General features: G+C 37.5%; 1 protein-coding gene across 1 annotated transcript in view; it reads right to left on the bottom strand.

Annotated features, from left to right (window-relative positions):
- The window catches only part of WDR70 (WD repeat domain 70), a 298,625-nt gene that overhangs the window by 273,976 nt on the left and 197 nt on the right, over positions 1-24,452 (bottom strand). The window contains exons 2-5 of the mRNA XM_019811747.2: positions 24,334-24,399; positions 22,216-22,299; positions 13,037-13,157; positions 3,043-3,241 (exon numbers count right to left, since the gene is read on the bottom strand). Coding sequence (XP_019667306.1) covers positions 3,043-3,241; positions 13,037-13,157; positions 22,216-22,299; positions 24,334-24,399 — 470 coding nt within the window. The remainder of the gene's footprint in view (positions 1-3,042; positions 3,242-13,036; positions 13,158-22,215; positions 22,300-24,333; positions 24,400-24,452) is intronic.

A 24,452-nucleotide genomic window follows, 5' to 3' on the forward strand; every position in this document is an offset into this window, starting at 1 on the left:
GGTGCCCCAGTGTCTCTCTTCTCATAAGCACACTAATCCTATAACATCAGGGTCTACCCATATGACCTATAATTTAACCTTAATTACTTCCAAAGAGTCTCACCTCCGAATGCCACACTGGGGGTTAGGGCTTCAACATATGAATCCTGAGGGCACACAAACATTCACTACACAATATTCTCACATTTCATGATCAACCTAATTATTATCTACTCTGTGAACTACCCAAAATAATTAAGCATATCTTTCTCATGTCCATAGCATATTGTGACCTAGATGTGACCTTCTTATTGCTTCTGATTTATCTTTGTGTGCTTGAAAAGAAAATGTTAGATAAGGGTTATATATATATATATAGAGAGAGAGAGAGAGAGAGAGAGGGAGAGAGAGAGAGAGGAGGGAGAGATGTATATATATAAATGTATATATATATACATTTATATTGTCCGGTACTATACTCTTACTAATTGTCTTAACAATTTCTGAATCTCCCATTATGACTGTAGATTTGTCTATTCCTCCTTATAATTCTGTCAATTTTTGCTTTGAATATATTGTGTTAAATTCATGGAGATTAAGAAAGGCCAAATTTTCCTAGATAATAAACTTTTCCTTTTAGCATTAAGTAATGACACTCATTTTGCTACTTTGACTAATTATGACATAAAGATTATTTCGTGTTACATTAGTTTTATAAGACTAATCAGTTAACTTTTGGTTAGTATTTTCCTGCTATAGTCACGGAGCAGAGAGACATGGAGCCCAACACAGGGCTTGAACTCACAACCCTGAGATCAAGACCTGAGCTGAGATCAAGAGTTGGACACATTATTATCCAACTGAACCACCCAGGCGCCCCTATTCCTTTCTTTCAACCTTTCTATGCCAGTACATTTTAGGTCTATCACTCATAAACAGAATATATCTAAATTTTTTAAATCTGAGAAATTTAAGTGGCAAGTTGAGTCCGCTTACATCTACTGTGAATACTGATATACTTGCATTCACGCCTACCACCTTATTTTGTGATCTCTATTTACCAAGATTTTCCTCTACTTCATTTTTCTCCTTTCCTTTTACTGCAACGATTGAGTTGTCTTCAAAGGCATATCAAGAGCATTGCAGTGGAAGTGGTGCAGACAATAAGGGGGTGCATTGTCTGTAAAGAACCTTAAAACAATATTAAAATCAACTGAAGATGAGTCTGTTTTCCATTATCACCATTTGCTGGCAGTTCTAAAAATGTCAGTTCAGAAATGTGTTTTTTGTTGCTTTTTACTATGATTAGTGCTGAGTTTTGATAATATATAAGTCTCAAATTAGCAAATTTTTATTATTTCAATAAGCATTATACTATACATGCAGTTGATTTAGAGAACTCCCAGTTACACAGTCTGTACCACATACATACGCATACATACTCATGTACTTATGTTTACAGATAACGTTGAGTGGTTCAGAATCATTCAAGCTTACTTTAAGGGTAGTTTCATATCTCCAATCCTTGTTGTCTACACATTTCTGCATTTAAACAGCAGATTCAAAACAAAGTGATATATTAAGACAAAGAAATAATACTTGAGTATCTTCCATTCTGTTATTCTTTGAGGAAAAATAAAAGATGGGAGACTAGGTTGGCAGAAGAATCCAAAAGAGCAATGCTTGAACACCTGAATTGTTTTCACGAAAAACATTCTAAAGCAGATAATTTGATGATAATATTTACCATAACCTAGCCAGATTTCCTAACCTGATTTTTATGGAAGAAATCTTTAGAAGTTTTTATCAAATGTATTAGAAAATGGTATTTTTTCTAGAAAAGACATTTTAGTGAAACCGGGTATTTTTTGAAAGCCACTAGAATTGATATCAAGATAAAAAGAGATATGGTCAACACTGCAGTTTCAGAAATCTATTATAAAACACAATTTTTAATAAAGCTGCCAAATTTATCCTTATGTGCCTCTTTTTTTTCATTTCACATACATGTGCACAGACACACGTGTATGTGTGCACATGTGTATATATACATACATCTGTCATTTCATGAGAAAAAAATTTTTCAAAATTATAAGTTTTCTTTGATCAACTATGAATAAATATAGATTGACAAATTTTATATACTGGGTACTGAACAAGAATATGCAAAGAATGCCCATTTTGTGAAGTCACTGACAGATTTACAAAAGTTGTTCCTTTTCTGACCATCATTTGTTTCATCTCATAATCATTACTGAAAATAATCTGTCAGAGGATAACATTAAAAAATTATCCACTCCAGGTATCAAATACATAAAGTAAACCAGTGGTTTTCTTTATGTTTTCTTTTACCATTTTGGAGGTTATACAATTTGTTTCTATTCTTTGGGTAACTACTCTTAAATTTTTAACTTGCAAACTTGACTTAACCTAATCTGAAGTTAACAAATATCTCTAGCTTCCTCCCAAATAATACAAGGACTTCAAAATGAATGAACTGATTCTACTCTCCCATCTTCCATATTATTGTTTACAATAATTTGAGATCTACTTTGTTTTTATATCCCCCCAAATTTATTCACTACCATTATGTACACTCAATGCTTATGTATATTTAACAAAATTGTATTCCTTTTTTTTTAAGTTTATTTATTTTGGGAGAGCGTGAGCGCATGCATGCACACAAGCAAGGGTGGGGCAGAGAGAGAGAACGCGCAAGAGAATCCCAAGCAGACTCCTGACTGCCAGCATGGAGCCCAACGCAGGGCTCAACCCCACAAACTGTGAGATCGTGACCGACATCAAGAGTTGGACGCTTTATCCACTGGACCACCAGGTGCCCATTAATTCCTTTTTAACACATTGCTTCTTATTGTCCATTTATTATTTTTGAGTAACACTGCCTTGTTCCTGAAGTACATCCTTTCAAGTTCTTTCAACAAGGGCTATCAGTAGTACACTCAAAACTATTCCTTATTTCCTCTCGCACATGAATAACAATTAGCAGGGAACTGATCTCTACGCTATTCCAATGAATTGGTAAATTACTACCGAAATACTTACTTCCTCCTCCTCTGAATCACCGTCATCATCATCATCATCATCTTCGGCATCTTCATAAAGAGGTGGAGGTAAAGGACCAACGATATCTTCCTCAATATGATTACCTGGTTCTTTCATCATTTTAAGAGGTAAAGGAGGGCCAATTAACTCATCATCAGAAGAACCAGAACTCTCTTCACTTTCACTGCTGCTTGTATCCCTGAAAACACAGAAACAGAAACTCTTTGCCTCTACTGCAACAAAGAACACTCTAGAGATAGTACTGATTTCCCAGGAAACCCTGCCTCTCCTTTTAACAACTAAGTTTTTATTTTAATTAATTAATTAATGTGTAGTTTGTTAAAATTGTAATTCAGACATTAAATGTGTAACTCAGGTATTATTTTATCTTAAGAAAGTAAAAGTTTCTTTTATCTACTTACCCTAAACATAAAGTCAGAGTTAAACGTCACAGCAATTATGTTACGGGCCCCTGAGATAATCCTCACTCACGAAGAGCCAGCAGAACTGGGATGTGGGAAAAACTACAAACTACTATATCCATAAGAAAGAAAACCACTGAGGTAACCAATCCCTCTGTTTCCTATATCTGAATCCAATCACTGTTTTTACCACAGGAGCAAATAAAGGCAGCCATGTAAGAAAGTTAGTATTACTCCCATAAGGTTTCAATATATTTTCTGAAACACAAATTGTTTCCCAATTTTTATTCAAATTTGTTGAGTTACTAAAATGTTTTATGTAGCATCCCTGGATTCTAAAACTGTCTTACTGTAAGGAGCATCACACTGATTCTCAAGGTGTTTTTCTACCCAGCACACCAGAGGACCATTACGCAGTTGCATTGAGGTCTTTATCACGCACTTCTAGGCATTCTGAAATCCACCACCATCCACCATATGCCTCCACTTCCCATCCCATCCCAAAGGGTTGAGAATTGTGTTCATAATTGTGTGCACTAATCTATTAAATATTTTATAAAACTCAAAGTATTATTGCCCTCTAATAAAGTATTTCTAGTTTGTAAGCTCCATGAAAACAGAAATTTCTGTGTGTTGTGTTCATTGCTGTCTCTAGCACCTAAATGAGGCCTGACGTAATTAATAGGCACTCAATATCCACTGAAGAAAAAAAAAATGTGGTTTTTCTTTTTATTTTCATCTAAGATCAATATTGAGGGGAATACATACGTAAACACTTATCCACATACAAAGACAGGAGCAAGCAAACCTCCACGAAGAGCTTCTCTTTGTTTTTGCAATGGTTTAGCTCGTGGGTCTCCAGCCCTACAGGCTTTCTTTCAAACCATATAGGTTAAGCTTGGTCCAGCATGAGGGTCTTTGCACTTGCAGTTCCCTCTGCTGGAACTGATCATTAAATGGCCTCTTTCTCATCTTTCAGGTCTCGTCCCATGTCACCTCCTCAAAGAGGCTTTAATGCCCCCCCCTTTCTTAATCTTCAAACACATCCCTATCAGTCACTATTATCTTCATTCTCTTAGTTTATCTTTATTAAATACCTCACTAAGTTATCTTATTTGATTGGTTACTCAGTTGTTTACAATCTGTTATCCATCTCCTCAAATATCCCAACAATATGAGCTCAGAGATCTCATCTGACTCCCTAATTGCTGTATCCCCAGTGCCGAAACCAGTGCCTAACCCACAATAGATGTTCAATAAATAATAGCTGGATGACTGAATACATTTTTATTAAAGTAGTCACACTCCAAAATTTTCTCCCTTGTGATTAAAATCACAAATTCCCAACTGTACTAGTTTAGAAGTCGCAGACTTTCTTAATGCAAAATTATTCAGAGCACAGAGAGCTCTAACTAAACTGTTAATCTTTAGCACCAATGCTTTAACTGAATTAACTAGTTCAGAAGCAAGCACTGAACTGACAACTACATGAAGCCATGTTGATTCCACGGCTGATTATGCAGTCTTAATACCCACATGAAACTAGATGGAATGTATCAGCTTCTATGCAGCTTCTAAGTCCACTTCTGTCTTTTTGCTTCTAATATACACAAGGCAAAAAAATAAACTATTTTAACATATTTTCAATTTCTGAAAAACAAAGTCTGTAAAATTATGCCCAAAAATGTCCGTGACAGAAAACAGAGCACATTCCATGTTTAAAATATGCCTTGACTCAATGTGGTGCCAAAATATGAACCAGATCCTGAGAAACAATATGCATCTGATGAGAAAACAGAGGAGTCAAAACCTAACATTTTTCTCAGCTGACTTTTTAAAAGAGAGCTTAGCTAAGCATTAAATAAGATGTGTAAGTATACAATTTCAGTTTAGAAATTAAATTCATAAGCAAAATTCATTATTTCTGGTACTAATTTCCTTAGAGAAAATGTAAATGTCTGAATGATTCCTATCTGACAAATTATGAGTACATCAATATTTCTCTCCTATCCTGCAGCTATATTTCATTGAATAAATGACATATTTCTTCCCAGTATTTGATTTTGAAGGGCAACTTACATTCATATACTATTTCTTTAAAGCCAAAAAAAAGGGGGTAGTCTTAGGGACGCCTGGATGGCTCAGTCAGTTGAGTGTCCAACTCTTGATTTCAGCTCAGGTCATGATCCCAGGGTTGTGGGATCGAGCTCCACATGAGGCTCTATGCTGAGTGTGGAGCCTGCTTGGGATTCTCTCTCTTCCTCTCTTCTTTCTCTCTCTCACCTTCAGCCACTCTCCCCTGCTTGCACATGCTCTCACCCTCTCTCTCTCTCTCAAATTAAAACAAATGTTTTTAATTTATTTTTTTAAGTTTATTTTGGGAAAGAGAGAGTGTGAGCAAGAGAGGGTCAGAGAGAGAGGGAGAGAGAATCCCAAGCAAGCTCCACACTGTCAGCGTAGAGCCGATGCGGAACTCCAACTCACAAACTGTGAGATCACGACCTGGGCTGAAATCAAGAGTCAGGTGCTTAACCGACTGAGCCACCCAGGCACCTACCAAAAACTTAAAATTTTTTTTTAAAAAGTGGTAGTCTTAAATGACTACCTTCCTCTAAAACAAATTTTAACAACATTGCAGATTTTTTAAAAAATTATTTGGGGGCGCTTGGGTGGCTCAGTCGGTTAAGTGTCCAACTCTTGATCTCAGCTCAGATTTGATCTCAGGGTCATGAGTTCAAGCCCTGCATTGGGCTCTGTGTTAAATGTGAAGACTACTTAAAAAAATAATAATAATGAATAAAAAATAAAAATGGTTAAAGGACTTCAATAGTTATTTCTCCAAAGAAGATATATAAATGGCCAATAAGCACATGAAAAAATGCTCAAAACCTTTAGACATTAGGGAAATGAAAATAAAAACTACATGATACCGGGGCGCCTGGGTGGCGCAGTCGGTTAAGCGTCCGACTTCAGCCAGGTCACGATCTCGCGGTCCGTGAGTTTGAGCCCCGCGTCGGGCTCTGGGCTGATGGCTCAGAGCCTGGAGCCTGTTTCCGATTCTGTGTCTCCCTCTCTCTCTACCCTTCCCCCGTTCATGCTCTATCTCTCTCTGTCCCAAAAATAAATAAACGTTGAAAAAAAAAAAATTTTTAAAAAAAAAACAAAACTACATGATACCAATTCACACCTACTAGGATGACTATATTAAAAACATAACAAAACAAAATGGAAAATAACTAATGACAAGAATGTGAAAAAATTGGAACCCTCGTACATTGCTGATAGGAATATAAAATGGTGCAACCACATTGTAAAACAGTTAGGCAATTCCTCATAAAGAAAGTTAAACAGGGGTGCCTGGCTGGCTCAGTCAGAGGAGCATGCGACTCTTGACCTCAGGATCGTGAGTTCGAACCCCATGTTGGATGTAGAGATTACTTAAAATAAATAAGGGCACGTGGCTGGCTCAGTCAGTGGAGAGCACGTGACTCTTGATCTTGGGGTACTTAGGTTCAAGCACTACGTTGGGTATAAAGATTACTTAAAAATACTGGGGCACCTGGGTGGCTCAGTCAGTTGAGCATCCAACTTCGGCTCAGGTCATGACCTCACGGTTTGTGAGTTTGAGCCCCATGTTGGGCTCTGTGCTGACAGCTCAAGGCTTGGAACCTGCTTCGGATTCTGTGTTTCCCTCTCTCCCTGACCCTCCCCTGCTCATGTTCTGTCTCTCTGTCTCTCAATAATAAATAAACATTAAATATATATATATATAACTTAAAAATATTTTTAAAAATGAATCTTAAAAAGTAAGTGAATAAAAATTTAAAAAAAAAGAAAGTTAAACATAAAATCACCATATAACCCATAAATTCCACTCCTAGGTATATACCAAAAAGAATTAAAAGCAAAGACTCAAAAACATACGCTTGTACACCAATGTTCATTACATTCACAAAACTCAAAAGGTGGAAACCCAAAAATAGTCAGTAACACATGAATGGATAAACAAATTGTGATATATACATACAATGGAATACTATTTAACCATTTAAAGGAATGAAGTTCTGATACAAGAACTTTGAAAACATCATCCAAAGTGAAAGAAGCCAGATATGAAAGGAAAACAGTGTATAATTCCACTTATATGAAATATCTAGAACAGGTAAATTTCTTTTTTTTTTTATTTTTTTTATTTTTTTTATTTTTTTTTATTTTTTTTTAATATATGAAATTTATTGTCAAATTGGTTTCCATACAACACCCAGTGCTCATCCCAAAAGGTGCCCTCCTCAATACCCATCACCCACCCTCTCCTCCCTCCCACCCCCCATCAACCCTCAGTTTGTTCTCAGTTTTTAACAGTCTCTTATGCTTTGGCTCTCTCCCACTCTAACCTCTTTTTTTTTTTCCTCCCCCTCCCCCATGGGTTCCTGTTAAGTTTCTCAGGATCCACATAAGAGTGAAACCATATGGTATCTGTCTTTCTCTGTATGGCTTATTTCACTTAGCATCACACTCTCCAGTTCCATCCACGTTGCTACAAAAGGCCATATTTCATTTTTTCCTCATTGCCACGTAGTATTCCATTGTGTATATAAACCACAATTTCTTTATCCATTCATCAGTTGGTGGACATTTAGGCTCTTTCCACAATTTGGCTGTTGTTGAGAGTGCTGCTATGAACATTGGGGTACAAGTGCCCCTATGCATCAGTACCCCTTAGAACAGGTAAATTTCAAGGAGACAGAAAGTATATCAGAGGCTATCAGTGGCTAAGAGGAGAGAACAGTGAGAAATCATTGGTTAATGGTCAAATTTCTGCTTGGTGTGTAAAAAAATTTGGAAATAGAAAGTTGCCACAGTAGAAAAAAATCAAGACAGTGGTAAAAGGTTACAATCTAGAAATATGAAGGTAAATAAAAGATGAAAAACAAAAAAATTTAAGTAGTTTTTTTTCTGGAAAGTAAGAATCATGAACAGGGAAAAACAATGTTTGACTTCATAATGTGTATAAATTCTTTGACAAAAATTTAAAAGATCAGTGGTTGTTGGGAATTAGGGGGAGGAAGGAATGAAAAGGTAGCGCACAGAGGATGTTTAAGTCACTGAAACTACTCTGATATATAATGGTAGCTACATGTCATTACATATGTGTCCAAACCTACAGAATGTACAACATCAAAGACTGAACTCTCATGTAACTATGGATTATGAGTGATGATGATGTGTCAGCATGGGGTCATCAATTGTAACAAATGTATTGCTCTGGTAGGGGGGTGTTGATGATGAGGGAGGTAGGAGGACAGGAGCTACATGGAAAAAAAATCTCTGTACCTTCTGCTCAATTTTGCTATGAGCCTAAAACTAATCTAAAAAATAAGGCCTTGGGGAGCCTGGATGGCTCAGTCGGTTAAGCATCTGACTTCGGCTTAGGTCATGACCTCACTGCTTGTGGGTTCCAGCCCTGTGTCTGGTTCTATGCTGACAGCTCAGAGCCCGGAGCCTGCTTCAGATTCTGTGTTACCCTCTCTCTGCCCTTCCCCCACTCATGCTCTGTCTCTGTCTCTCTCTCTCAAAAATAAACATTAACAAAATTTTTTAATTAAAAAATAAATAAAATAAAAACTAAATCCTATTAAAATTAAAAGTAAAGGGACAGGGAAAATTGATTAGCCATATGGAGGAGAAAATAAAATTGGATTACAACTTCACATTACTCACAAAAAGCATTCTGGATTGATTAAAGACATAAATGTTAAATACAAAACTTGAGAACTTCAAGAAAAACATAGGAAGTTTTCTTTATGATCTCAGAGCAAAGACTCATTTCTTTTTTCTTTTTTTTAAGTTTATTTATTTACTTTGGGGGAGAGAGAGTGCGTGTGCAGGAGCACGAGAAGGAGAGGGGCAGAGAGAGAAAGGGAGAGAAAATCCCAAGCAGGCTCCATGCTCAGCAGCTCAGCACAGAGCCTGACACAGGGCTTGATCCCACAACCGCAAGATCATGACCTGAGGGGACATCAAGAGTCCGACGCTCAACCAACTGAGCCACACAGGCACCAAAGGACTCCTTTCTTAAGCAAAACACAAAAACACAGAAGAAAAGATTAATAAACTAGAATACATTAAAATGTGAAACTTGTGTTTATTTAAAAAACACCATTAAAAAATAAAAAAATTATAATAAACCATCAAGCAACCCAGTATAAAATCTGACAGAAGATACAGTTCTTTTTATATCTTCAGAAGAAAAAATATCTCTCCAAAAAACTTTTAAAATGATGCCCAACTACACTAGTAACCAGCAAAGTGCAAACGAACATCATAAGGCTATTACTTCACAATAATCAGATTGGCAAAAATGAAAATGTGTAACAATAACGGGTGTTGGCAAGGATGTGGAACAACAGGAATTCTTACACTCTGCTGGTGGTAATGTAAATGGGTACAAACTCTTCAGAAAATAATTAAGCCAAATAGAGTAAAAGTAAGTATGTACTTAAAGACCTAACAAGTCTACTACTAGATACATACTGTAAAGAAACTTTTGCACATATAAAACAGAGGATGGCTACAAGGCAGTAAAAACATAAAAAATATGTCATAATAATACAGAAAAACAGCAACCTAAACTGACTAGACAATGGAAAAAATTATAGTGTATTTCTAAAAAGAAAACCAAACTGCACTGAAAATAAACTATAACCTCACTTGTGAACATGAGTGAATCTCAAAAACATCTTGGATTAAAAAAAAAAAAACAACAACACCACCAAAGTGAAAAAAAATCCAAGACAGCATTAACAGCATCAATATAAAATAAGAAATCATGAGGCCCCTGGCCTCAGTCAGTTGAGTATCTGACTCTTTATTTCAGCTCAGGTCATGATCCCACGGTTTGTGGGATCGAGCCCCAAGTCAGGGCCCTGACAGTGCAACGTCTTCTTGGGATTCTCTCTCTCCCTCTCTGCCCCTCCCCAACTCAACACTCACTCACACACATGCACTCTAAATAAATAAGTAATTTTAAGTAAGAAATCATACAAAACAACATACTGTTTAGGAATACACTTATACCTAATAAACTATTTAGAAAAAAAGGAAGTAAGGGTAAACAAAGTGAAGATTTCCCCTGTGCAAGAGAGAGAAATATGAGCAGAGAGGACTTCAAAGACACTAGTAAAGCTCTATACTGTCTCCCAAGCTAGGTGTTCACTTCATCATTCTCTCTACTTTAAATGTAGGATATACAGAGCTTTATATGTATAATATACTTCATAACAAAAATTTTTTAATTAAAGGGAAAAACAACCCTGACTTTACAGTGTCCATAATCTTATGAAAGAACACACAGCAGAAACAGTTTACATAATAGCGTATAATATGCTAAGTGCTATACTAGAAAGGTTGTAAAATATGCAAAACAATATTATGTATGTCTTAGGGATACAAAGATATACAATAACATTATAAAGAGATACATAAAAAAATTTTAAATTTAGAAGATTGGTTACTTCTGCCAAGAAGGGAGGGGGTGGCAATGGAAGGCAGTTCTGAGAAGTGTTCACCATAACAGTAAAAGTTTACTTCTTAAGTTGTCTAGTGGATACTGTCCTTTATCAACTTTTTGAAAGTCTTAAATACTTCATAATAATTTCTCACTTATAATTTAAAGTAATTTTTATTAAATCTAGAAAAAAAGAGAATAGCATAATAATCTCATATCTGAGGGACAATAACTGCCTAAGAAATATATCTTAGAGAGCCTACCTAAGTGGCTCAGTCAGTTAATTGTCAGACTTTCGCTCAGGTAATGATCTCACGGTCCATAAGTACAAGCCCCATGTCGGGCTCTGTGCTGACAGTGCAGAGCCTGGAGCCCGCTTCTGATTCTGTGTCTCCCTCTCTCTTGACCCTCCCCTCCCTGCTCGTGCTCTTTCTCTCTCTCTCAAAAATAAATAAACATTAAAAAAAACTAGAAACGTATCTTGAATAAAATATGCTCAAACACATGAAAACAATGTTTGTACAATGAAATGTGATATAACTGAGATTCTTTAAAAGCTAGAGAATGTTGGGGCGCCTGGGTGGCTCAGTGGGTTAAGCGTCCGACTTCGGCTCGGGTCACGATCTCACGGTCCGTGGGTTCGAGCCCCACGTCGGGCTCTGTGCTGACAGTTCAGAGCCTGGAGCCTGTTTCAGATTCTGTGTCTCCCTCTTTCTCTGACCCTCCCCTGTTCGTGCTCTCTCTCTGTCTCAAAAATAAATAAATGTTAAAAAAAAATTTTTTTTAAAATAAAATTAAATAAAATAAATAAATAAAAAGCTAGAGAATGAGAAAAAATATCAAATCCAACAAGTTTATCAATATAAATTATGAGGTCCAAATTCAAGTGGAGACAGAAATGATCAGATTTATTTTTTTAAAAAAAATACGTAAAAATCGCAAGAAAAACTGCATAGCCTTATAGCAATTAAAATTATGCAGAAATTCGGGGCGCCTGGGTGGCGCAGTCGGTTAAGCGTCCGACTTCAGCCAGGTCATGATCTCGCGGTCCGTGAGTTCGAGCCCCGCGTCGGGCTCTGGGCTGATGGCTCAGAGCCTGGAGCCTGTTTCCGATTCTGTGTCTCCCTCTCTCTCTGCCCCTCCCCCGTTCATGCTCTGTCTCTCTCTGTCCCAAAAATAAATAAACGTTGAAAAAAAAAAATTTTTTTTTAAATTAAAAAAAAAAAAATTATGCAGAAATTATACAACTTCGAGTTGCCTCATTGAAGAAAAAAGTCATTTAACAGTTTCCTCCCACCTATATGTTCTAGCATTTTGTCCTAGTACGTGAAAACCATTATCAAAAGGGCCTTTAAAAGTCCTTAACTAATGTTGGGGCGCCTGGGTAGCTCAGTCAGTTAAGCATCCAACTGCAGCTCAGGTCATGATCTTGAGGTTTGTAAGTTCAAGCCCTGCATCAGGCTCTGTGCTGACCACTCAGAGCCTAGAGCCTGCTTTGGATTCTGTGTCTCCCTTGCTCTCTGCACCTCCCTGCTCATGCTCTGTCTCTCTCTCTCTCTCTCTCTCTCTCGCAAATAAACATTAAAAAAAACATTTTTAAAAGTCCTTAACTAATGTGTACTTTCTCATTTATCTAAAAATGTATATTTGTTTACAAAATTTCAAGAGAATTCTTTTTAATTATGGGCTTTCTCTTCCCTAGGAAAAAGGTCACCCTGTCCCTTCTCAGAACCAGTAGAGACTGCTCCCCCTAGCGCCAACGCATAGTCATTGTGGTGACTGACAAAAGAAGCTGTCACTTGCTTTATATTTCTGAGAAAACTAAAATCTGATAGTGTTTACTTGCTGACCTCTAATTAGAACTGAAGATCTTTAATTTAAAAAAAAACTGAAGATATTTTAAAAAAATTTCTTAGAACAAAATCTCTATCCTCTTTTTTCCTTTGCAATGACTACCAGTTTCAATTATCTAAGATAATCAATTATCTAGATTCAATTTAATCTGAGATTAAACACCTAAATGGGAGCGATAATTTAATAGAATCCTTTTGAGAAAATCAAGCACCTGGAAGATGATTTAGAGCAATCTCTGACCACATTTGAGCCTGAAGATGTTGGTTCAATATCTTCATTTTGCCTTCTTAATTCTTTCTCTCTGTTCATTTCTTCCTCTTTTTCTCTTGCTTCTGAAAAGATTAAAAAATTTTCCAACAGTTACTCTTCAAAATTTTTCACTATTAATAAAGGCTAAAAATTAACATAGTCACAGAGATGTAACTTAGAGTGGTCCCAGTAACAGCAAAAAATTATCAACCTACATGTCTAACAATGGGAAAATAACTATTGTAAACCACGATAATATAAAATACAGTCAATAAAATTAGTGATGGAAAATGTACAAATCTGGGAAAAATAGTAACAGATGCACTAAGCAAAATTAGCATGTGAATAGCATATGAACCACAATGTACTATCTAAAAAGATATGGGAGGAGTCTGGCTGGCTCAGTCAGTGGAACATGTAATTCTTGATCTCGGGGTTGTGTGTTTGAGCCCCACATTGGATGCAGAGATTGTTTAAAAATAAAGTCTTTAAATCAATTAAGTAATTATTAATTAATAAAAATAAAATAAAAAGATGTGGAAGGTTGTAAGTAAAAAAGTATCTAAAAGTAAGATCTTAGGTAATTTTACTTTTCATTTTCAATGTTGTACACTATAAACAGAATTTTGTTCATTCCTAGGTCACCTGGGTGGCTCAGTCAGTTAAGCGTCCAACTTTGGCTCAGGTCATGATCTCATGGTTCACAAGTTCAAGCCCTGTGTCGGGCTCTGTGTAAAAAAAACATTTTGTTCATTTCTGAATTTCCCACACTGGATTTGTGGTCAAGGACTTCCCACAAAAACCATGAGAAAATTTCAGATTTCTAGAGTTATTTACCTTGGAAAGACAAAAACAAATATCCAAAGAAATTAAATCTTTTTCCTCTGATAATCTCACTCTACAATTGAGGGACACATAGGAAGGAAATTAATTATATGAACAGTCTGGTTCTTAACTACCATGATCCTCAATAACTTAAGATAATCTTTAACATTTTTCCTTAATGATGAAAAAACAATACACCCAAACTTAGGCACTATTAAAGGGTACTTATTAATTGGAATGTTGTACTCTTTAGGGTCTTTTGTTGCTAGGACCTGGATGATGAGAAACAAGGAGATAACAAGCAAGTGTCAACAAGTAACTAGATATCCTCTGAATTCAAACAAGGAAGATTAAACTCTGCAGGAAGAGGTAAGGCAAATACATACTACAGCCCTAGCTCGTGTTCATATTTTTTGTGCTCACCACTGGGCTAAGGCGACTTAGAAGTTGACAATTCTGCACTCTGATGCTGAGGTTGAAAAAAATAAAAAAAAGAGGAAGATAATGTCCTGTAAGAGCTGCCCCGGGGCACCTGGGTGGCTCACTCAGTCAAGTGTCCCATGTCAGTTCAGGTCATGATCTAACGGTGGGCAGGTTCAAGCCCCTTGTTGGGCTCTGTGCTAACCAGCTCAGAGCCTGGAGCCTGCTTTGGATTCTGTGTCTCCCCCTCTCTCTCTGCCCCTCCCTGCTCATGCCTATATCTCTCTCCTTCAAAAATAAACATTAAAAAACAATTTTTTTTTAAAGAGTTGCCCTGCTTGGCTCCTACCCTCATCCTGCTTCTCCAGTCAATCCCTCTGTACTCTACAGGGTGGGAGGAGAGGGGTTCGGGGGTGAAAAACACTTGGACATTTGATCCTAGGCTCAGGTCTTGGGCAGTTCTGACCTTACTCAGTAAACAGTACCTCGGCATACATTATTAGCTATCCAACAGCCATTTCTCCCTTTTTCCCTTGCTCCGAAAACCACAATTTTCTCCCGATAAGAGCAAGTGCTTCAGCAGATCCTGGGCCCCTCCCCACCCAGAAAGGGTTAAAACCTGATTCCAACTCAACTTTATCACTCTTGTCAGTGGCTGTTTTTTGGAACTGATGTGCCACACTAATACTAGTCAATTAAGATCTGAGGAGAAGTCAGCTGGAAGAAAACTTGAGAAAGGTTTTCTTACTTCTTTTATTTATTTTGAGAGAGAGAAGAAGAGAGAATCCCAAGCAGGCTCCACTCAATCCCATGACCTTGAGGATCATGACCTGAGTTGAAATCAAGAGTCAGTTTAACCAACTGAGCCACCCAGGCACCCCTTACTTTTAAAACATATATCAAACAGTATCCTTTCAGCCTGTGGAGGTGGTCATCTGCATGTAACAAAATTTCACTTACAATTTTAGGTCATGAGAATATACCCAGCTTGGGACAAGCCAATACCCTACAACTGGCAAAGCAGAAAAAGAGGGAAAAACTTAATATTCTTCAGATCAGGACTCAGAAGATGGAAGAGCCCCATTCCAGAGTTATTGTCATGTGCAACAGTACATTTTTCTTAGTTGTGCCATTTTTATTTTTTATTTAAAAAATTTTTCTTAATGTTTATTATTTATTTTTAAGAGAGAGAGAGAAAGACAGAGCATGAGCAGGGGAGGGGCGGAGAGAGAGGCAGACACAGAATCCAAAGCAGCCAGCACAGAGCCTGACGCGGGGCTTGAACTAAGGAGCTGCGAGATCATGACCTGAGCCAAAGTCAGACACTTAACCATCTGAGCCACCCAGGAGCCCCTTGAGCCATTTTTAATTAGGTCTTCTAGGACTTCTTTGCAAGTAACAAAAAGTATCTTAATAGCAACCTTAATTTAACAAAAATTAGAGCAGCTAATACTTAACATGGAGCTAACTATGTATGAGGTATTGTTTTAAGCACTGCCTATAAATTAACTCTTTTAATCATCACAACAACCTCTGAAGTAGATATTATTTTTTTAGCTTTATTGAGGTATAGGTGACAAATAAAATTATAAAAGATTTAAAATGTACAATGTGATATAATATACATACACATTATGAGAGGATTCCCTCCATGGAGTGAATGAGCATATCCATCATCTCACATATCTACCTTTTTTTTTTTTAACTGAGAACATTTAAGTTTTACTCTCCTAACCATCTCAATTACACAATACACTTGAAGTAGGTACTATTATTCTCACTCTACATTTGAGAAATCTATGCCATTGAAAAGTCAAGTAACAAAGCTATCAAGTCCCAAAACAGTGAATTGAGGCTCCAAAACTGGATCTTTCTGAGATGTGACCAGACTTTCTTAAGAGACTAAAATTATCCAATGAGCACCACCCACCTTAAGTAACAATTTGCCTGCCTTTCTCTCCAAGAGGCAATAAAGCCCAGCCCTTCACTGCATGCTTGTGGCCAGACTATCCGGAAACTGGCCCACCCACCTGTTCAACTAGAGTTCCTCAGCAGAGGATAACTACTCCAAACTACTTGTCCCTAGTGAAGCATCCAATTTTTTAATTTAAAATTTTAATTTTTTAACACTAGAAAGGATCTTCTTTTTTTATTCATTTTTTATTTTTTTTAATTTTTTAAAATGTTTTTATTTATTTTTGAGACAGAGAGAGACAGCATGAGCAGGGGAGGGGCAGAGAGGGAGACACAGAATCTGAAGCAGGCTCCAGGCTCTGAGCTGTCAGCACAGAGCCCGACACGGGGCTCAAACTCAGAGTGTGAGATCGTGACCTGAGCTGAAGTGGGACGCTTAATTGACTGAGCCACCCAGGAGCCCCAACACTAGAAAGGATTTTCTAATCAGAGAGGTTCTTGCCATCACCTGATGCTTCATTAAAGCAAAGGATAAAGATAAAAGGGGGATTAAGACATTTTAGAGGAAAAAAATTTTTCTTCCTCATTGTTAACTGAGGACAAAAACCAAAACCAAACAGAATTCAGTTGTCTATAACTCCCTGACAGAGGGTATCATTTCATGCACTTTGACCCAATGTGGAACCAAGCACACTGTAAGCACTGTAAAAATGCTCTGTATCTTCCCTCAACCAAAATGAATTAATCTACTACCCAACACTTAATTTTATACTTCCAAGCACCTCATTTTATTGTTCTCTGCCTTCAGTTACCAACTATGGACAGCCATTTCTGCAAAAGCCCCTCCAAATGTATGCAATTTTTGTCTAGATTAGCAGCAAACTATCCAAAACCTCCATGTCCCATCTGGGCTGATTCACACAAACTGCAGACTCAAAAGAATGTAATTCAGCAGCTGAAAATCTCAGAGCCAATCATTATAGCAACCACTTAACTTGAAGAAATGAAACTTAAGATAAAATATAAAAGAAATAAAGGGGTGCTTGGGTGGTGCAGATGGTAAGTGCCCAACTCTTGATCTCCATGATCTCAAGTCTGTGAGTTCAAGCCCTGCATCAGGCTCTGCACTGATGGCATGGAGCCTGCTTGGGATTCTGTCTCTCCTTCTGACCCTTCCCAACTTGTGTTCTCTGTTTCTCTCTCAAAATAAATAAACTTAAAAAAAAAGTAAAAGAAATAAAATTACCATAAATAATAGCTAAAATAAATGTTCTCTAATCATGATACTCTTTTTACCCACGGGACTTAAATCTTGCTAAATGTTTTTGTTATTCTACTTTAAAATAATTCATTACCCTACAAATTTCATATAAATTTACATTGAATTTAATTTTTTTTTAATGTTTATTTATTTTTGAGAGAGAGAGAGCACAAACAAGGGAGGGGCAGAAAGAGAGAGAGAGAGAGAGAGAGAGAGAGAGAGAGAGAGAGAGAGAGAGAGAGAAAGAGACACAGAGGATCCAAAGTGGGCTCCGTGCTGTCAGCAGTGAATCCTGATGTGGGGCTCAAACTCAGGAACGATGAGATCATGACCTGAGCCAAAGTCGGATGCTCAACTGACTGAGTCACTCAGGTGCCCGTAATTTTAAATATTTATTGCCAAAATACCAGGAAGTAAAGAATAAGAACATTTTAACTACATTTATGATGTATCTCCATTAAATATGTAGGGATATAACCATTATGTACCCAGCTCTGTTAGGCACTGCAAAAGTGAAGAACAAAGTTCTTATCCTTAATATGTGAACAATAATAGGATAAAATCTATAGTATTTTTTAAAGTGTCATGGAAACAAAGCCATTATATCCAAACAGGCTTTTAAAGAACACCTAGTGAGGTGCCTGAGTGGCTCAGTTGTCTGAGCATCCGACTTCAGCTCAGGTCATGATCTCACAGTTCGTGGGTTCGAGCCCCACATTGGGCTCTGTGCTGACAGCTCAGAGCCTGGAGCCTGCTTCAGATTCTGTGTCTCCCTCTCTCTCTGCCCCTCCCCTGCTCACGCTCTGTCTCTCCCTCTCTCTCAAAAATAAACAAACATTAAAAAAAAAAAAAAGAAAAGAACACCTAACAAAAGTAAAATATGAGGCCTTAAATGATGAGGTAGTATTCAACCAGGTAGAGAGACCATTTCAAGTACACCGGAGGGGGGAAAAAAAAAACCTTTAAGCTTTTCTAATTTCTAAAATGTACGGGACAGATTTTCTTTTCAGGATCATTAAATCATCTATTGAAATCATTTTCAAATTCTTTCATTTTTTTTTCATTTTTTCCAGTTACATAACTGAGAAAGTTCATAAATCCATCTAAAACATAGGCACAACCAAAATAAGCATTTGAATTAAAAAAAATTGGGGGGGGGGGGGCGCCTAGGTGGCTCAGTCGGTTGAGCATCCAATTCTTGATTTCAGCCCAGGCCCTGATCCCAGGGTCGTGGGATCAAGCCCTGCATCAGGCTCCTTGCTAAATGTGGAGCCTGCTTAAGATTCTCTCTCCCTCCCTGTGCCCCTGTCCCCAGCTCACAATCTCTCTCCCTCTCTAAAAAAAAAATAAAATAAATAAATAAATTTTTAAAAAGAAATCTTTCCTCCCCACTTATGTCCTCATAGTATTACAGTCCTAAAAAAGGACCTTTTATATGACTTAAACAAACTTAGAGCTTTCAAAAAATTTAAAAACTTAAAAAAAAAATTGCACCACTACTATTTCCTGACATTTTAAATAATGCATACTTTATTGAGGTTTTATAGTAATTCATCCTTTCTACTAGGGCATTTACCAACCAAAACAGTTCATATTCATATATACAAACTCGCTATTAAAAGGGACCAAAGTTTTTATTCTCCTCAAGTTTCCTGTCAATGCTCACAGACTCCAATCCAAGCACAAGATAAATTATGCCCATATCAGGTTTTGAACTTTCAAGAAAAATAAGTCAAACTTTGGATTCATGTGTTGAGATCAGCAGTCTGAGGATATAATACTATATCCAAGTCCAACAATACTAAATCAAGGAAGTTTAACACATTTAATTCATCCACAAACATCACAGAAGAACTTGGTCCTGAGATAACGTTTCAAATTTTAAAAACGTAGTAACTCTTCACTGTAAGTCCTCTCAGGTGCTAAACGCATATGTGCTTTTACTAAGAAAAACTCTAGCAATTAAAAGTGATATTTTTAGGGTGCCTGGGTGGCTCAGTCTGTTAAGCATCTAACTGCAGCTCAGTTATGATCTCATGGTTCGTGGGTTCCAGTCCTGCACTGGGCTCCACGCTGACAACTCAGAGACTGGAGCCTGCTTTGGATTCTGGGTCTCCCTCTCTCTACCCCTCCCCTACTTGTGTTCTCTAAATAAATAAATAAATAATGAATAAACAAATAATAAAAAATAAAAGTGAGGGGCGCCTGGGTGGCGCAGTCGGTTAAGCGTCTGACTTCAGCCAGGTCACGATCTCGTGGTCCGTGAGTTCGAGCCCCGCGTCGGGCTCTGGGCTGATGGCTCAGAGCCTGGAGCCTGTTTCCGATTCCATGTCTCCCTCTCTCTCTGCCCCTCCCCCCGTTCATGCTCTGTCTCTCTCTGTCCCAAAAATAAATAAACGTTCAAAAAAAGAAAATTTAAAAAAAAATAAAAGTGACATTTTTCAAGTACTTAACTGTTTAAAAAGTACTATGCCCGGGGCACCTGGGCGGCTCAGTCAGTTAAGCATCTGACTCTTGATTTAGGCTCAGGTCACCATCTCAGAGTTTGTGAGAGCGCGCTTCATGTGGGGCTCTGTGCTGACAGCACACAGCCTGCTTGGGATTCTCTCTCTCCCTCTCTCTGTATCTCCCTCACTAGCATGCATGTGCTCACTCTCTCTCTCTCTCAAAATAAACTTAATAAATAAATAAATAAATAAATAAATAAATAAATAAATAGTACTATGCTCAACATCTTAATCCTTTCAAGAACCCTCTAAGGAAGACCTTATTATCACTTCCACCTAACAAAGAAATTAAGGCTCTAAATTTGAAAACTCATCCAACATCATCTCTAACCTGATGTGTGGCTGACCCTCAAACCTAGGTCCTCCAACTCCAAATCCCAAGCTCTGTATCCATACAAAGGATTTTAAAACATTCTCCAAAGAAGGAGCGTTTTTCAAAAGGCAGTATTACAGTTCCAAATTCAATTTAACCTTCTCAAGTATATATTGAGAACTTATCCTGCAAGGCACGGTATAGGGAACTATAGAACTTACTCAGGTGAATAAGGCAATCTCTGTGCCAAATGTTTCGTTATCACATGCTGAAAGAGGTAAATACAAGAATGCTATACTATAACAGTATAAGCATTCACTAAAATGTTTAAAAATCAAGCGGTTAAAGCATTTGTAAATAGACCTCAAATACAAAATGTCTTTGTATCTTGTCTGATGATACCAAATTATTTAATATTTTTAAGTATGCTAAGGTAAGAGGATCGGGGGGCACCTGGATGGCTCAGTTGGTTGGGCATCCGACTTTGGCTCAGGTCATGATCTCACAGTTCACAAGTTTGAGCCCTGCATCAGGCTGGCTGCTGTCAGCACAGAGCCCACTTCAGATCCTTCATCCCCCTCTGTCTCTGCCCCTCCACAACTTGTGCTGTCGCTCAAAAATAAACATTTTTTTTCAAGGATCTGTATCTCTTAAAAACATATACTAAAATATTTACAGGTGAAATAATGTCTCAGATTTGTGCCAAAATAATCTGAGAGGGGAAGTAAATGGAAATAACACCAGCCATGAATTATTATAGTACTTAAATCCGTGTGATAAGAGTTCATTACCATACTTTTGTGTATTGTGTGTGAAATTTCACATAATGACAGTTTTTTTTAATAGTATATGTACATAGTGGGCCTCTCATCACACACACACACACACACACACACACAAAAAACAACTTATTCTTCCAAAGACCAAAAAAAATCACATGAAGCTCACTTTCCAAATATTAGGTATTACTGCTATATATCATTTTAAACCAAAAAGGACAACTGGCAGAACAACAGTCACTTAAATTTGTCTAAAAGTCCTATCTCTGATTTCTAGCCCGTTTTACTCTAACAGGATACATCTATTCCTTCTCCAATGTAACAACGATCTGATTCAGATCCAAAGAAAGCAGTAGAGAAGTCAGTCTACTTGGAAGACCCCAAGGCGCTTTCCAGAATTGCCAACCACCTGGTATCAAACCAGACAGTCTGGAAATTAAGGCCTTCGTTACATGTGTGATACAATTCATTAATGCAGGGGTTCAACAGCAGCAGCCACATTCACTGTATGTCTCAATTTTCTAAACTGAGTCAACACTCAGTGGTGTACACAGCTCTGAGTGCCACCTCTCGCCCAGCCTTCCAAATACTGGTTCCGCTGTAAGCAGGAAAAGAAAAAAATGAAATGAAAATCAGATAAAGGTGAAAGGAGAGGTAATAAAGAAACTGCTATTCTGATTCTTACAAATTAATTTAGAATCCTTGCTTGTTCATAGCACACACTTCAGAAAGATTTTAGCATCCAGGCTTTCTTACCCTACTTAGATGCAACTTTTTACATTAAAAAAAAATAACCTCTGCTTCCAAACGAACGAACACATGTGGTCTTTTAACAATTTTGAATTTTTTTTTTCTGTTTTTTTAGAAAGAAAGCGCACGGGAGCGGGGCCGAGGGAGAGAGAGAGAATCTTAAGCAGACTCCACACTCAGCACGTAGCCAGACAGAGGGCTTGGATCCCACAACCCTGGATCATGACCTGAGTCCAAATCAAGAGTCTTGGATACTCAACCGACTGAGCCACCCAGGCACCCCTTTCTCAGTCTTCTATAATTGTTGATATACTTGTTTAAAGCGTGTACAGGATTTAAACCAATAAAAAAGGACATAACTGTACTTCTTACCCAGTGTTTTCCGACTTCTCTCCACAGCCGTTCTTCGTGTTTGTTCAAACATTGCTTCCAAATCAAATGTTCGAGCTTTTTTTCCTAAACAGAAACAAGTAGCAGACTGTGATCTTCTTGCACTAAGCTGGGCAAACTTTAGGTACTCAATAGATACTTATAACCATTTAGTCTGTTTCATTTATAGCATGGCTACAAGATAAGTATCTAAGAAGAACGAGTTTATTTCAGGGAATTTTTACTGACAGTCTCATCATTCACCAGCCAACTTTCCCATCCTCCTCTAATCCCCTGGACTCTACCCCTTAAACCTAACACTGCTGTCATAGGCAGAACGGAGAATGTTCACACCCTAATCTTGGGAACCTGTGAATATGTTATATTACACAGCAAAAGGGACTTTGTAGATGTAATTAAGGTTATGGACTTTAAAATAGATTATCCTGGTTTAAAACAGAAGATTGTCTTAATCTAAATCACAGAAGCCCTTGCAAGCAAAGATGCAGAACAGATACAGCAGAAGTCAGGGAGATATAAAGTGTGAGAAGGACTGGACACACTACTTCATTTTAAGATCAAGGCAGCAAGATGACAAGTAATTCAGGTACCTTAAGGAGCTAAGAGACTCCCACCTGACAGCCACTAAGGAAACTGGGGCCTCAACCCTAAAACCACAGGAAATCAAATTCTCACAACAACCTGAATGAGTTTGGAAGCAATATATTTGTTTTCATCGTGTTTTTTTATAGTAATGTCTACTCCATGTTAATAAGAATATGGTAAAAATGTCATTCTTACGTGATACTGACTTTTGTATAAATTGAAACAAACTTTCTGAAGGGCATTATGACAAAAGTGTATCCGTTTTAAAAGACATATACCCAAATTTTTGGTTACTTTTTAATATTTATATGTTTTATTATAGTCCATTCTTTAGAAAACTACCCTATGAAAACACACAAAAGTTCCTTTTACAAGACATGAAAGTTATTTATAAAAATATTAACTTTAGTGTTACTGAAAAAAATTAGAATTAGAAACTATGTAGGAGAAAGTTTAAAATATTACAAATTATGCATTTATGTTAAATGGACTACTATTCAGCCATTTTGAAAGAGCATTTTATAACATGGGAAAATCCTTAGAGTATTACGAATTAAATAAAGCATATAATTAAGAGTAATATAAACTTGTACACACATATGATCTTAAGTTTCTTGATAAATACACAACAGGGAAAACTGGAAAACAAAGTTCTAGGTCTTGATTTCTAGATCACGAGATTATTAATGGCTTTACTTTCTTCTTTCTCATCTTTTGTGTTCTTCAGATTTCCTGCTATTAATATATGTTACTTTTGACATCAGAGAAGAAGCTAAAGAACTGAAACAAAGTAAGTACTGTAATAATACATAAGTATGCAGTATTTTTGCAAAAACAACTACCTAGAAGTAAAAATGTGGCATAAGACATTACCATAATAGATGGGTAAATGAACACCAACAAGAGACCTGGACACATTAGCCTGATATCTGTTCTGTCCAAAACCCAAAAGAAATGGAACAACAATTTACGTCGCTTTCTTACAGTAATGTTTTCAACAGATGACTACATCTCTGTTTGAAATGTTTTTCTTTATCTCATAACTAGGCTTCACAGAGAGATTGAAGCAACGATGCCGGGGAAGAAAAGCTTGAATCAAAAAGGATTTAATAACCGTTATAATATCACTTAACGGCTCACCTGTTGCCAGAAAGGCCATCTCGTTACAGACCACGGTCAATGGTTAGCTCTCAGTCTCTGGACACAAAAAGACAACTCCCTCCACCAACCAATACCGTCCACCACGTGGGTCAGTCACAAAGCTACCTTTCTCTCTTACAAGGCTTTCCACTCGTGTCACCTGAGCTGGTCCCAACAGACAGGCAAGAATTGGAAAATGGATGGACAATACCCAGAAATTGCAAGGTATACACACTAGAGTTAAAGTAACTAGGACTTGGCACAACGGAGGGTGCGGAACAGAGGTGACAGCTGGGCCTCCCCTCTCAACCTGCGGTTCTTAAAACCTGTGCAAAAAAAAAAGGAGACGGAGCTAAGCGTAAGGCAGTCACTTACCGAACCCGGTGAAGCCCATAGTGACCGCCAGCTGCGGATCCGGTCCCGACGCGTCTGAGCCTGTCACTGGGGCAAGAGGAGAAGGAGGAGACCTCGTTAGTGCGGCGACGCCGGCACCC

Source organism: Felis catus, chromosome A1 (genome assembly GCF_018350175.1).
Source record: "Felis catus isolate Fca126 chromosome A1, F.catus_Fca126_mat1.0, whole genome shotgun sequence".
NCBI lineage: Eukaryota > Metazoa > Chordata > Mammalia > Carnivora > Felidae > Felis > Felis catus.